The 12,583-nt window shown below is 59.1% G+C and overlaps 8 protein-coding genes across 8 annotated transcripts; 3 read left to right on the top strand and 5 right to left on the bottom strand.

The window, feature by feature from the left end:
- Window positions 1-130: 130 nt before the first annotated feature.
- V1518DRAFT_316272 (uncharacterized protein) lies at window positions 131-1,744 on the top strand. The gene is made up of 2 exons (XM_066901128.1): window positions 131-775; window positions 839-1,744. The coding sequence occupies exons 1-2, from the start codon at window positions 394-396 to the stop codon at window positions 1,717-1,719; spliced, it is 1,263 nt and encodes a 420-aa protein (XP_066758782.1). The 5' UTR covers window positions 131-393; the 3' UTR covers window positions 1,720-1,744.
- Window positions 1,745-1,769: 25 nt separating this feature from the next.
- V1518DRAFT_438408 (uncharacterized protein) lies at window positions 1,770-2,785 on the bottom strand (the record flags this gene model as incomplete). Its single annotated transcript, XM_066906359.1, has 2 exons — window positions 1,770-2,717; window positions 2,768-2,785. The coding sequence occupies 2 exons, from the start codon at window positions 2,783-2,785 to the stop codon at window positions 1,770-1,772; spliced, it is 966 nt and encodes a 321-aa protein (XP_066758783.1).
- A 95-nt stretch (window positions 2,786-2,880) lies between these two features.
- On the top strand, window positions 2,881-3,930 carry V1518DRAFT_418846 (PapD-like protein). The gene has a single exon (XM_066904626.1). The coding sequence runs from the start codon at window positions 2,972-2,974 to the stop codon at window positions 3,761-3,763; it is 792 nt and encodes a 263-aa protein (XP_066758784.1). The 5' UTR covers window positions 2,881-2,971; the 3' UTR covers window positions 3,764-3,930.
- V1518DRAFT_418851 (uncharacterized protein) lies at window positions 3,812-6,004 on the bottom strand. Its single transcript, XM_066904627.1, has 6 exons — window positions 5,865-6,004; window positions 5,779-5,804; window positions 5,689-5,715; window positions 5,568-5,603; window positions 5,362-5,510; window positions 3,812-5,313 (listed from the first exon to the last, which is right to left on the bottom strand). The coding sequence occupies exons 1-6, from the start codon at window positions 5,939-5,941 to the stop codon at window positions 3,928-3,930; spliced, it is 1,701 nt and encodes a 566-aa protein (XP_066758785.1). The 5' UTR covers window positions 5,942-6,004; the 3' UTR covers window positions 3,812-3,927.
- Window positions 5,865-7,236, bottom strand: V1518DRAFT_316081 (uncharacterized protein). The gene has a single exon (XM_066901127.1). It carries the CDS (start codon window positions 6,804-6,806, stop codon window positions 6,132-6,134), a length of 675 nt encoding a protein of 224 aa, XP_066758786.1. The 5' UTR covers window positions 6,807-7,236; the 3' UTR covers window positions 5,865-6,131.
- V1518DRAFT_418854 (Pex19 protein family-domain-containing protein) lies at window positions 6,889-8,355 on the bottom strand (the record flags this gene model as incomplete). The annotated part of the gene is made up of 2 exons (XM_066904628.1): window positions 6,889-8,023; window positions 8,106-8,355. The coding sequence occupies 2 exons, from the start codon at window positions 8,350-8,352 to the stop codon at window positions 6,954-6,956; spliced, it is 1,317 nt and encodes a 438-aa protein (XP_066758787.1). The 3' UTR covers window positions 6,889-6,953.
- Window positions 8,356-11,399, bottom strand: V1518DRAFT_418856 (wings apart-like protein regulation of heterochromatin-domain-containing protein). Its single transcript, XM_066904629.1, has one exon. The coding sequence runs from the start codon at window positions 11,278-11,280 to the stop codon at window positions 8,431-8,433; it is 2,850 nt and encodes a 949-aa protein (XP_066758788.1). The 5' UTR covers window positions 11,281-11,399; the 3' UTR covers window positions 8,356-8,430.
- V1518DRAFT_418860 (PRTase-like protein) lies at window positions 11,311-12,472 on the top strand. The gene is made up of 6 exons (XM_066904630.1): window positions 11,311-11,532; window positions 11,596-11,675; window positions 11,733-11,780; window positions 11,827-12,024; window positions 12,069-12,273; window positions 12,322-12,472. The coding sequence occupies exons 1-6, from the start codon at window positions 11,435-11,437 to the stop codon at window positions 12,371-12,373; spliced, it is 681 nt and encodes a 226-aa protein (XP_066758789.1). The 5' UTR covers window positions 11,311-11,434; the 3' UTR covers window positions 12,374-12,472.
- Window positions 12,473-12,583: the final 111 nt, after the last annotated feature.

Below are 12,583 nucleotides of genomic sequence, written 5' to 3' on the forward strand. Positions count from 1 at the left end.
CAATAATAGTACGCATGTTGCCACCCACTTTGTTTTCCTCTTCTCCTCCCTCTTCCTCCTCCCGTCGCGTTGCCAAGTCGTGCTACGGAGAATATGATCTGACCTTCTTGCAGATTCATGCCGTACGTGGCCCAGATCCCGGGGGTCAACTCGGGCGCGTACAGCGCGGACACGAGCGGGATCATGTCGAACGGCGGACAGGCATACTCGGGTTCGTCGGCATACGGGGGAAGCCGGAGCCGGTATGGCGGCGGGCGGGTGTAGTTGTAATAGTGCATAAGGGGAATGCAGTTATATATAGGAACGCGGTGCTCAAGTCGGAGGTGAGTTAAGTTCGCGCCCCATCACGCATCATTGCGCAGCCACCGACACCACCCCCACACCCTTCACATCATGGTAGACTCCGTCCGCGCGAGCCTCGTGCATCGGTACTCCACCGTGGACAACGGGCTTCCCTCGCCACGACCGCCGAGCGCAGGTTTTGGCGCAGGGGACGACTCGAGCGACGACAACGCCGGCGGCAACGCCGCTGCGCACGACAACATCGACAAGGACTCGCCGCTGCTGGCGACGCTGCGGTCGCTCTACCTCGCACCGTACTCTGCGTTACCGCATACAGTCCAGCGCGAGCAGGGTACGATCGTGTACGAGCCGTCTGCCGCCGTAGCGTATCCGCCCGTGCGGTTGTTGAATCCGATCGAGAAAAAGCGCGTGCTGGTCACGGGCGGCGCGGGGTTCGTGGGCTCGCATCTCGTCGACCGGTTAATGCTGATGGGTGAGGTTCGTCATGCAGAGCACCGGGGTGCGAGAGCAGGGGGCTAATACGAGTTTTTGGTAGGACACAGCGTGATCTGCATCGACAACTTCTTTACGGGATCAAAGTCGAATGTGGCGCACTGGATTGGACACCCGAACTTCGAGCTGATCCGGCACGACGTGGTGGACCCGATCATGGTAGAGGTCGACGAGATTTACCACCTGGCATGCCCAGCTTCGCCGGTGCACTACCAGTCCAACCCTGTGAAGACGCTCAAGACGGGGTTCTTTGGCACATACAACATGCTAGGTCTGAGTAAGCGCGTCAAGGCGCGGTTTTTACTCGCCTCGACCTCGGAAATCTACGGCGATCCCGAGGAGCATCCACAGAAGGAGACCTACTGGGGCCATGTGAATCCTGTCGGTCCGCGCGCATGCTACGACGAGGGCAAGCGCGTAGCCGAGACCCTCGCGTACTCGTATCAGCGCCAGGATGGCGTGGAGGTGCGTGTGGCGCGGATTTTCAACACGTTCGGCCCGCGCATGAACTGGAACGACGGGCGGGTGGTATCAAACTTCATCCTACAGGCGCTCAAGAGCGAGGACCTGACGGTGTACGGCGACGGCAAGTCGACGCGTTCGTTCCAGTACGTGCACGACCTCGTCGACGGGCTGATACGGCTCATGCGGTCGGATTGCGCCGAGCCAGTGAACATCGGCACGCAGGAAGAGTTCACCATCGACGAGTTCGCCGAAATGGCGATTAAATTCGTGGGGAAAGAAACCGGAAGCTGCACCAGCACGGTCGTACACCTGCCCGCGCTGCAGGACGATCCGCAGCGGCGCAAGCCGGACAATACACGCGCACGGGAACGGCTAGGGTGGGAGCCGCAGTGGAGCGTGCGGGACGGGCTCGCGGAGACGGTCAAGTACTTCAAGATGCAGCTCGACGCCGAGCTCTAAATAAAGGTGGTCTGTACAACGACTAGAAATAATTTCATTGCAATTCTATCTCACGTGCGGCGGAGCATGACTGCAGTGTTGACGAGATTGGCCTCGCTCAGGGACAAGCCGAGATCCTCAGTGCCAAAGCGCTTCGTGGGGAATGTGGTGACGAAAATCGCGTCCGGCGCGGGCACGCCGGACGCGTCCTGCACGGCATGCGCGACCTCGAAGAGCGTGGTGTCGAGCGGAAAGGTGCGCACGATGGGCGGCTGCCCGTCCACGCGGATCTGCAAGCGTGAGTCGGTATATTCTTTCTTCTGACGGGGAGGGGTGGCAGCAGGGGACGGCGATGAGGACGAGGAGGCAGCAGCGACGACCTCGCCGGCACGGGCAGCCCGCTCGCGCTCGAGTTTCTCCTGTCGCGCTTTCTTGTCCGCCGCGATCAGGTCCTTGATCCGCTGCTTCGCGAGAGCGTCTTCCTTCGCTTGCCGCCGCCGCTCCTCCGCCTCCTTCGTGATTTGTAGCTTCTTCTGCCGCTCGATCATCGCCGCAGAATCTTTATCCGCCTTGCGCCGGAGGATCTCGTTGTTGCGCTGCTCGACCGCGTCGACTTTAGCGGCGGCCGCCTTGCGCGCATCGGCACGCGCACGCAGATCTGCAAGCTTCGCAGCTTTCTGTTCCGGAGTTAGCTCCGGGATGATCTCGGTTGACTCGGCGAAGTTGACGTGCGAGGTCTTAGCGGCGTGGTACTCTGCGGTGGCGGGGGTGCGGAAGCGCTTGCCGCAGTCCTGGCATACGAGCGAGCCCGCGTTGTCGGAGAGCGTGTCAGCAGGATCAATGGGCTCTCCATCGGCATCGACGGAGATCGGGTCTTCAGTAGGAGCGACGGCAGTGGCACCGTCCTCGACGATGGGGTGTGCTTCAAGCCAGGCGACTGCCGCGTCGAGGGTCGGTGGCGCCTCAATATTGCGGAGCGCGGCCTCGATGCGAGACGCGGGGAAGCCACGCTCGACAAGCTGCACATGATTAGCATATGCCCATGCACCTACCACGCGTTAAAACTCACCTGGGCGCGGAGAGACATTGCGGATGGTCGGGCTGCCATTGTAGTGGAGAAGACGAAGACGGGCGAAGCAGTACGCAACACGTGATCTCACGTGATATAGCTTGTGCGCCGCCGGCGTTCTCGCGGGCCGCGCATCCACTTCACCACCTTCACCACCATCCCCTCAGGCACCTCAGGCACCTCCCACCAAGTCCCCCATCCGCAATGGAAGTCTCCCCCGCCGTACTCGACTTCGCCGGCGACTTCACCACCGCCTTGTCTCGCGCGCTGCAGTTGCACAACAAGTCCGCGGAGCCGCTCGCTTTTAAGATCAAGACCACCGCGCCAAACCTGTACTGCGTCAAGCCGTCCTCGTCCCGCGTCGAGCCTGGCGGCACGATCGCGGTGCAGATAACCCGCACTGGCTCATCTACACCGCTCCCCGCTGGCTTTCGCACGCGCGACAAGTTCCTCGTACAGACCGTGCCCATCGCGGCCGAGCAGGAGTCGCTCTCCGTCGCGGACCTCTGGGCTTCCACTGAGGCGGCGTCGCGTGATAAGATCGCGGACGTCAAGATTAAGGTGCACTACACCATTCCCGAGGATGTCGAACCTGCTGTCACTCCCGCTGCTACTGCCGCGCCCATCGTGTCCGGCATCTCGCCCGCCGCAACCATGATGTCCGCCGCCGACCCTGTCAGCCCCCTCGCAGCGACGCCCGCCGCCTCATTCCCGCTCTCTTCCTCGTCGCCTGCTACATCCGTACCCCTCGCCGCCGAGAACGAGCATCTCCAGCAGGAGATCCGCAAGCTCCAGCTCCAGCTCGACGAGGCGCAGAAGTCTCAGCCCTCGTCCCCTGTCTTCTCCGAGAAGGACCAGCCAGCCCCTTCCACCGCCGCTACCACCACATCCACAAAGAGCTCACCACCACCCACAAAGGCCGTCTCCGGCGTGCCCATCCCCCTCGCCGCTCTGCTCTGCATCATCGCCTTCCTCTTCGCCTGGCTCTTCTTCTAGCCGCTCACAGTACTCTACCCCTCACAACTACCCCGCCCTCTGGGCGCCTTTTGTCGCATGCACTTTTATTTCTTTCTCGAGTATACGCTCTTTTCTTCGTTCGTGTTGTATAAATAGTCAATGGTCTGCAGTAGAACTACAACAGAAATCTATAGTCACTTTTCCTACAACGCACTCTGGTGCGATTTGACAAACCTCCCCGACGGGTCCTCGGCGCACCCCCAGTCCGCCTTGGGAATCCACCGCATCACCGTCTCCGCACACGTCTTCGACGGGAAGTGCTCGTCAAACATGCACCGGTACCAGTACGCCTCCTTCGTTGTCGGCACATCCGCGCCCCACGACGCCTTCGGCGACGCAAACTGCTCGTCCGACACAAACTGCTCCGCCGTGTCCTTCAGACAATCAATCCATGAGTAACCAACACCGTCTGAGAACTGCTCCTTCTGCCGCCACAGGATCTCCGCCGGCAGGTACGCCTTCTCGCTCGGCTCGTCCGTTGTATCGAACGCCTTGCGCAGGATATACTTCTCCATTCTGTCCTTCGTGATCATCTTCTCTGCGGGGTCGATGTTCATCACGAGCTCCAAAAACTGCTTGTCCAGGAACGGCACCCGCGCCTCCAGACCCCATGCGCATGTCGACTTGTTTGCCCGCAGGCAGTCGGCGAGGTGCAGATTCTTCACACGCTGCACAGTCTCCGAGTGGAACTCCTCCTTCGACGGCGCAGCGCCAAAATATAAGTACCCGCCAAAGATCTCATCAGAGCCTTCGCCAGACAGCACCATCTTAACACCCATCGCCTTGATCTTGCGCGACAACAGATACATCGGCGTCGACGCCCGAATAGTGGTCACATCAAATGTCTCCAAGTGATAGATTACATCCGATAGCGCGTCAAGACCTTCCTGCAGGGTGAACGTGTGTTCGTGGTGCACCGTCCCAATAAAATCGGCCACCTTCCGCGCCGCGACTAAGTCAGGCGCGCCCGGCAAGCCGATGGCGAAAGAGTGCAGTCGCGGCCATGAACCGCCGCCCGACAGATTTCCATTCTCGTCCACACCAGTCAGCGTCTCCGCCGCAGCCTCCACCGGCTGCTGCGCCTTGGCCGTCTCCCGCGCCGCAATCGACGCAATCAAGCTCGAGTCGAGACCGCCAGACAGTAGCACACCGTACGGAACCTCAGACATCAAACGCTTGCGCACGGCGCTCTCCAGCGACGTGCGGATCGCAGTTAAATCCAGCGGAGTAGTAGGCACCCGCGAGGCGTCCCACCACGACGGCTTGAAGTACCGCGTCAGCTTGTCCGTTGACGAGTCGTACACGTGGCCGGGAGGGAACGTCATGATATCGTCGCACACCTCGCTCAGCGCCTTCATCTCCGAGGCAAAGAACACTGCGCCGGGGCAAGTTGAGGCGCGACCCATATACAGCGTCGTGATACCGATCGGGTCGCGCGCGGCAATCATGCGGTCTTTGACGGCGTCGTACAGCACGAACGCAAACATGCCGTCCAGATAGTTGGGGCAGTCGATATCATACTTAGAGTACTGCCAGAGTTAACCACCGACTTGACCAAAATACACACATAAACGCACCAGCGGAATGATAACTTCGCAGTCGGACTGGGTCTTGAAGTTATAGCCAGAGCAGCTCTTGTGCCGCAGAATGACGTGGTTGTAGATCTCGCCGTTGACACCGAGGGCGAGAGTGTCGTCCTCGTTGGTAAGCGGCTGCGCGCCGGAGTCTGGACGTGTTAGTCAAATGAAGCTTTCAGCGCTTAGCGAGTATAGGACTCGCATACCGAGACCGACGATAGCCAGACGTTCATGAGCGATGACTAGGATCAGGTTAGCAGGAGAACGCTGCGAGTATCCCCGAGGACGCGACAGACAGCCGACGACCACCGCAAGGAAGGCACGTACTTGTGTTGTTCTTGACGAAGTTTCCGCCTGCGCCGACGCAATTAGTACACACATCTGGAACACCTCAGGACTCTGCTAACGAGAACGCACTCCAGTCCGGGCCACGGTGGCGGATGCTGTCGGCGCTATGTTAGCACATGAGGGTCGCCGGTGGAACAGCGTACAGAACCACGCACAGCTTGGCCATCTGCAGGGCCTTGGGCTTGAAGCTCACAACATCGGGGTGGTGGTGGCATGCGAAGATTCCGCACATTGTTGCTGAGCCGCAAAAGTGATGAGAGGGTAGTGATTGTGATAGTGGTGGTGGTGGAAGCGGTGAAGACGGAGAAGAAAGCGCAAAAAAGAGTCAGAACTCACGCTTCCGGTCCCCTAACCTCTCGGACTTACCTGCCCTAACCCACAACTGCACGTGCTCGGCTCGCTCGTGTTCGCGTTCGCCTCGACTACTGCTCTTCTCCCGTCAACATCTTCACCATCATGTCCTCCTCATTGCCCCCTATGAATCTGCTCTCCTCCCCGCCAGGGCCTCTGCGCGCCTCCCCGCCGCTCACATCTTCACCTTTACCCCTCACCGAGCAGCGCCGCCGCGCGAGCCTGCAACGCACCTTCGCCACACAATTAAGTAGCCCCTCCCGCCGCCATCCGCCCTCCTCCACGACCCCGGCACTTCTCTCCTCGCCCGATCCCCTCCGCGAGCGCCGCCGCGCAGCACACGCGCAAATTATCGCCGCGCGCCGCGACGAGAAAATCATGGACTCCGTCTGGGCGAGCGAGCACGCGCGAACACGGGTTATGGCTCTGCAGGACGCGCGCGCGAACGCGTCGGTGGACGAACTGCTTGCGCTGGAGCAGCAGGGCTTGTTGGCGGACGAAGAGGAGATGGTGAGGCTACGCGAGGCGGAGGAGATGTTGGAGGTCGAGTTACGGGTTGCGGAGTTAGAAGCTGCGAAGGCGGCGGCGGAGGTCGCGTGGATGGAGGAGCAGATTGAGATGTTGGATGAGGATATGATGAACGAGGAGGATTTCGAGATGCTGGAAAAGTACGACAATGCTATGGACTTGTCGTAGTCACTTTCATTGTTCAACCATCGCACTCGCTCCGCGTTCCGTACGCACATCCGTCCACGGCACAGGTCATCCGCACCAGGATGCACAATTACGTCCCGACGCGTTATTCACGCGTCGTCTGCGTCCCGCTTCCCCACGTGTCGAGCAACTTGCTCCTTCCATTCCTCATATCTATGTACAAATACAGCACCCTACAACTACTGCGTCGGACACACTCCATCCGCCAACCCGAAATCGAGCCCGCCGCCGGGTCCCAATTCCCCCATAATATCCTCCGGTGGCGCGCCAGCCTCCTGCATGATCTGCATGCGTTCGACGATGTACTTGCGGTCCGCCTCGCTCTCGTCGTCATACGACGCGCGCTCAAAGCGCACAACAATCTCACGCACAACGACGCGTTGGCGCTCGTACCGCGCGCGGTCAGCAGCGGGGATGGAGCTCTGATGGGTGCTCAGCCACGTGGAGTACTTGTCATCGAGCTCCTTCATGGGTTCGTAGAGGATCTCTTTGGACGTGAGTTGCTCCATCATGCCAGCCAGCATACGCGAGAGGTCTTCGTCGTCGCCGTCGTCCTCCGCGCCGAGACCAGCGACGTTCACGCCATCAGCCCCGCCAGCCGCGCCAGCCGCTTGTTCGAGCTGTCGCATCATCGCCGCAAGAAACTCATCCTCCTCGCCACCGCTCGCCGCAGTCGTCGCCGGAACTTCCGTTGCCCGGCTAACCTCTCGATCCACCCTCGCGCCTGACTCCTTCATCCGCTCCATCGTCTTGGCAATCGTATCCTGCAATGACCCATTTTCTTTCTTCCTCCCAGATGCAGCAGCTGCCTCCTCCTTACCTCGCCGCCGATGTTCCTCCGCCGCGACGGCGTCCTCCTGCGCGCCCGTAAACTGATTGATTCCTTGCATCAATGCCTCAAACTGCGCTTTACTCTCCGCGTCCTCGCCGAGCTCGGAAAGCAACTTGCCGATTCCAAGCTCAAGCTGCCGTGCGAACGCTTCTTCAGCGTCTTCCTCCGACATGGCAGCAGTTAGTGCCGCTGCCGCGGATGCGGAGGTGGACTTGGGTGCCTGCACGGAAGCGGCTGGAGGAGTGTCGATAGTATCCTCCACATCAACGACGAGAGCTGTCGGAGCGAGCGGTAACGAGATCGGAGGTGCCGCTGTGGTAGATGGCGTTGAGTCGATTGTAACCACCGGATCGCTCTTTGTTCCATCCTGTTGTGAAGCTGCTACAGTCGTCGATATCGTAAACTCATCTAGTAAATCTGGATTGCGCGTTAGTACTTACTCCTCACTCATACGTGTGCATTCAAACGTGAGTGACACAAAAGAGAAGAAAAAGCCCACCATCGAGATCATTCAGATCATCATCATCATCGCTGTCATCCACCCGCTCATTCGTCATCGGCGGCGGGGGAGGCGGCATGATCTCTACGTACACAATGCAGCCCGCTATCAACTCACGTAAGAGCCCGTCAAGACAGCGGTGTGATCGTACAATGGAGCTTGATCTCGCCTCGGCACTGACGATAGTCCCCGCGTTTTCGCGCCGCGCCGCGGCATCACGTGCATTCCCGCCCTCCTTCGCTGACATTGTCACTCGATATCCAATGAACTCCATTTGTAACTCCAATATAGCCAGCTTGTCCTATATATACCATGTATCCACCTTTCATGACGCGTACAACCTCCTCAGAACCGCGCCGATTTGCGCAACTACCCCGCGTCCCCGCGTCGGTGCACCCCGCGTTGCCTCTTCCCCTTCATGATCATCCCCGTCGTAGAGCTGCACGGCGGCATCTCGAAACGTCTCCAGTTCCTTCCCTACCGAAGCAACAACCGCCAAGTCAGCTACAGTCCCGTCTTTACCCTCACTGACGAGGAGTAGCCCCACCAGCAGCGCGAGATACCCGCGCATGTCGCTCATGTACACACGTTCTGAGCCTTTGCCAATCGAGGCGGTGAATAACCGCAAAATCTCACGCATCCACTTAGTTCTCCGCAAAACCGCGCGCGCGTCGGCGTTCTCGCTCAGGTTTGTCAACAGCCCGATACAGAAAATCCCGATATTCGCCGCAACGGTATACTCCTTCTTGCCCGCGTCCTCCTCGTCGTCGTCGACAACGCGAGCGATTAATCTCAAGAGCACCCCCACAACATCCTCGTCTGCGCCAAGAACATGACATAGCGGACTGTGCGTGTTATTTGTGACAATGATTGCAAATTTGAGAATCGCGAGCGACGAGCTCTCAGCAGCGTGGTCACGGGGCACTGTGAGTTGTTCCCGCACCAATGCATACGTAGTCTCCGTCATCATCTTCTCATCCTCCGCATCACCATTATTAGCCACCGCCGACTCCGCGAATTCCTCGAGCAAGAGCAGCCCCAATGCGAGCTCCTTATACGAAACGCACATTGCGCTCGTGCGCAGCCGTGAGTAAATTCGCGCCACGCACGCGATCATGTGCGACCACACACCACGACACAGCAACTCCTCACGCACTTGTGGATACCGCTCGCCGTACTTGCTCACGAGTTCGACGAGCCCCGTAAGCCCCACGAGCCGTCGCGTGACGTCTTGCGCTTGCACCACCACGCCGCTGTCGGACATCCCCGCCGCAATTTTTTCGCATAGATCCTTGAGCAGGGATTGCGTCACCTTGGAAACACCGACTTTCTTGTTCGTCGCGAGCGTAATCACGCTAACATCACCGTCGCGCTCGACGAGGCTCATTAATAATCCGACAACATCGTACGCACCGCCCATCAATAAACTTAGCACCACCCCCTCATCGCTAAGAAGACTGCACACAGTCGCCGCGAGCGCAAAACTCGCAACCGCGTCCTCGACCGTTGCGGCGTCGTTGATACTCCGAAACACACGCATATGGAATCCGCCGGCTTTAAACTTAGTCACAAATGCCCGGTCGGTGAGCTTTGTAGCAAGCTCTAGGCATGTTAATCGTGTAGCTGAGATGCGAGAGTTTGGGCGTAGCCCATCGAGCAGGTATTCCATGTCGTCGAGGAACTTTGCGTTCAACCCCGACGCACGCAGTTCGTGAATTGATTTGACAACCTGTCCTGACGTACCGCCGGTGCGGTCACTGGCCTCCTCGTCGCTGGCCTCACTGTCATCGTGAACCGCATCGTCGTTTGCACTGCCTGGCATGGCGGTCATACTGAGCAGCTCTGCATCGGAAAGCATATCCAATCTCGCTTGCGTCTGCGAACTGTCGCCCAACACGCTGCTTCGTTCCTCAAGATAACTCCTTTGCGACCCGTACGTAACCCTAGTCGACCGTGCGAGCTGCGATGATAACGATGCGACCGGGACTTGCGATTCGGCCGCCACTTCTGGCTGCGAATCCGCGACCTCGAGCACGCCCAGATTATCCTCCTTCGGCGTCGCTTCCTTCGCTAACGTAATCGTTCCTTCGTGCTTCACCTCCTTCCGCGCCGTTAACGATTTAAACAACTTCCCATCATGCTGCCGTGCTGCTTGCTGTAATGCTCCTCTCTTGGTAGGCCGCGGCGAAGTGCTTGGCGACGCGGTGGTCGACTCGACCAGTTTCCAGATTTCGCTCTGTCGCGCTGACATGCGCGGCGACGCTCGCTTGAGCCAGTCCACGCGGTGGTCTGGGGAGATGCGGGAGGGCGAGGGAGTGTGTTGAGGCGCGGACGGGAGTGCGAATTCGAGGTCTTCAAGCGGCGGGGGTGATAGCGAGCGGCGGCCGTGGCGGGGGGTTGTAGGTACAGCAACGACGACGGTATCAGCAGGAGCAGGAGCGGTGACCGTGGTAGGCGGCTGGCTTCTGAATGCTGAACGCAATGCCTGCGACGGCGCAGGCGACACTTTGTCTGACGACATCATTGTCCGCTGCCGCGGACTTTCCAGCACAATCGTCGAATCGTCTAACCCTTCCTCCGCGGGATCCGACGTCGGCACAATAAATATCTTGCCCTCATTAATCTTGCGTGTGCGGGTTGGCGTCGCAGCGCTGGGTGGTTCGAATATGCTGAGACGTGTTGCGCGCTCACTGAGGCCAGTTCGCGCGTGCCCGTGCTGCTGTGCTTTGGAAGGAGATGATGATGGCGAAAGTGGTGGGCGGATCACGAAGCTAGGTGAGAGCGGGGTCGATACGGTGTTTGCGGGTGCAGGTGGTTTGCTATCGATCCTTCGTGGGGCGTGTTTGGTTGTGCTCGACGCGGGTGTAGCTCTCGTCGTCTTCCGCTTGGACGAGTACGGCGTAACCGTCGCCTTTCGCAAAGGCTTTCTCTTGATCTTCTTCAGCTCCTCCTCCTCCTCCTCCTTCTCGGAGGGCTCGTCCTCGACGTCATCGCTCTCGTCGTTACCATCGAACGCGAACGGATCCTCTGCCTTGCGCTTGGCAGGCGACGCGAAAGATCTGTTGCTGTTGTTGAACAGCGGTGGCGGCGGTGCCGTGGTGGGAGTTTTCCGACGACGGCCGTATGTCGCTGTTATTGGCGTCCGCATGAACAGTGACGGTGTCGTGGTGGACATATAGCGGGGTGAATTGGGGGAAGGGATGTCGGAGCGCGACGCGAAGCATGAAGGCCCTTGTGCGGGCGGTTCGACTTGTGCGCGCGCCGCAATACCTCTTCAGCACGCACCACCGCCATCTCTACCTCTTTTTTCTTCACTACCGGACACCGCCATGGCTGAGACCACGCCTGCATACACCACGTCGCTCGCATCCGCGCATGAGACTGTCACGGTGCTGCAGCAGACGCCGCAGCTTATCGCGCTGTTCACGTACGTGCGGTTGGAGAACAGTGATAGCCAGTAGGTCCGGCCAAAAGACTGACCCACCCCCAGGATGATTCGTGACATCAATACCCAGCGGGGCGATTTCATATTCTACAGCAACCGGATAATCCGACTTCTCGTCGAGGAGGGTGCGTTGACTACACCGGGAATTGTTCGGTGGAGAGAGCGCGCGCTGACAAGGACAGGGTTGAACCACTTGCCAGTACAAGCCGTCGATGTTTCCACCCCAACAGGTATGTACACCACGTTCCCCATCATGCGGCCTCTACTAACAGACAGACATGACTTACTCGGGCGTAAAATTTGAGGGCAAGATATGTGGCGTGTCGATCATGCGCGCGGGCGAGTCGATGGAACAAGGCCTGCGTGACTGTTGTCGCTCCGTGCGCATTGGCAAGATCTTAATCCAGCGCGATGAGGAGACCGCCGAGGCGAAGTTGTTCTACTCCAAGCTGCCGGAGGATATCAAAGAGCGCTGTACGTGTGTGTGATCTCATTGTCGGGCACCGCTAACCTGACAGACGTGCTGCTGCTGGACCCCATGCTGGCGACCGGCGGCTCGGCCATCATGGCGGTCGAGGTGCTGCTTGAGCGCGGTGTGCCGGAGGACCATATCCTGTTCCTGAACCTCATCGCCACGCCGGAGGGCCTTAACACGTTCGCGGCGAAGTACCCGAAGCTGAAGGTCGTCACCGGATTTATCGACGTGGGATTGAACGAGCAGAAGTAAGTGTTACTGCGTATGGCTAGCAGTGACAATGCTAATCGGTGCAGGTTTGTGGCTCCCGGTCTCGGCGACTTTGGCGACCGATACTACTGCTTGTAGACTATCGCAACCATAAACCCAGTGGAGAGAGCGTGTTGCCATTGAGTACACGCCACGTATGTATATGTAACGACGTAATGCAACCATTTCTATATCCTATATTCTCCGCTTGCTGCTTGTGCTGGTGCCTGTGGTGGCACTGCGCTGCGCGTCGATGTTGAGGCCAAGCTCAAGGAGAGACGCAAACTCGCGCATTTGAACTCCAGTCGG

Source organism: Limtongia smithiae, assembly GCF_038497785.1.
Source record: "Limtongia smithiae strain NRRL Y-17922 unplaced genomic scaffold V1518scaffold_8, whole genome shotgun sequence".
Classification (NCBI taxonomy): domain Eukaryota; kingdom Fungi; phylum Ascomycota; class Lipomycetes; order Lipomycetales; family Lipomycetaceae; genus Limtongia; species Limtongia smithiae.

Excerpts from the sequence above, each read along its gene's own strand:
- V1518DRAFT_316272 (XM_066901128.1), top strand. The coding sequence starts at position 394 with ATGGTAGACTCCGTCCGCGCGAGCCTCGTGCATCGGTACTCCACCGTG. Across the intron at positions 776-838 it reads CGACCGGTTAATGCTGATGG|GACACAGCGTGATCTGCATC; the intron begins GTGAGGTTCGTC and ends AGTTTTTGGTAG.
- V1518DRAFT_418846 (XM_066904626.1), top strand. The coding sequence starts at position 2,972 with ATGGAAGTCTCCCCCGCCGTACTCGACTTCGCCGGCGACTTCACCACC.
- V1518DRAFT_418851 (XM_066904627.1), bottom strand. The coding sequence starts at position 5,941 with ATGTGCGGAATCTTCGCATGCCACCACCACCCCGATGTTGTGAGCTTC. Across the intron at positions 5,716-5,778 it reads CCACCGTGGCCCGGACTGGA|GCGGAAACTTCGTCAAGAAC; the intron begins GTGCGTTCTCGT and ends GCGTCGGCGCAG. Across the intron at positions 5,604-5,688 it reads CTTCGTCAAGAACAACACAA|TCATCGCTCATGAACGTCTG; the intron begins GTACGTGCCTTC and ends ACCTGATCCTAG.
- V1518DRAFT_316081 (XM_066901127.1), bottom strand. The coding sequence starts at position 6,806 with ATGTGCGTACGGAACGCGGAGCGAGTGCGATGGTTGAACAATGAAAGT.
- V1518DRAFT_418856 (XM_066904629.1), bottom strand. The coding sequence starts at position 11,280 with ATGTCCACCACGACACCGTCACTGTTCATGCGGACGCCAATAACAGCG.
- V1518DRAFT_418860 (XM_066904630.1), top strand. The coding sequence starts at position 11,435 with ATGGCTGAGACCACGCCTGCATACACCACGTCGCTCGCATCCGCGCAT. Across the intron at positions 11,781-11,826 it reads CGATGTTTCCACCCCAACAG|ACATGACTTACTCGGGCGTA; the intron begins GTATGTACACCA and ends ACTAACAGACAG. Across the intron at positions 12,025-12,068 it reads GGAGGATATCAAAGAGCGCT|ACGTGCTGCTGCTGGACCCC; the intron begins GTACGTGTGTGT and ends CTAACCTGACAG.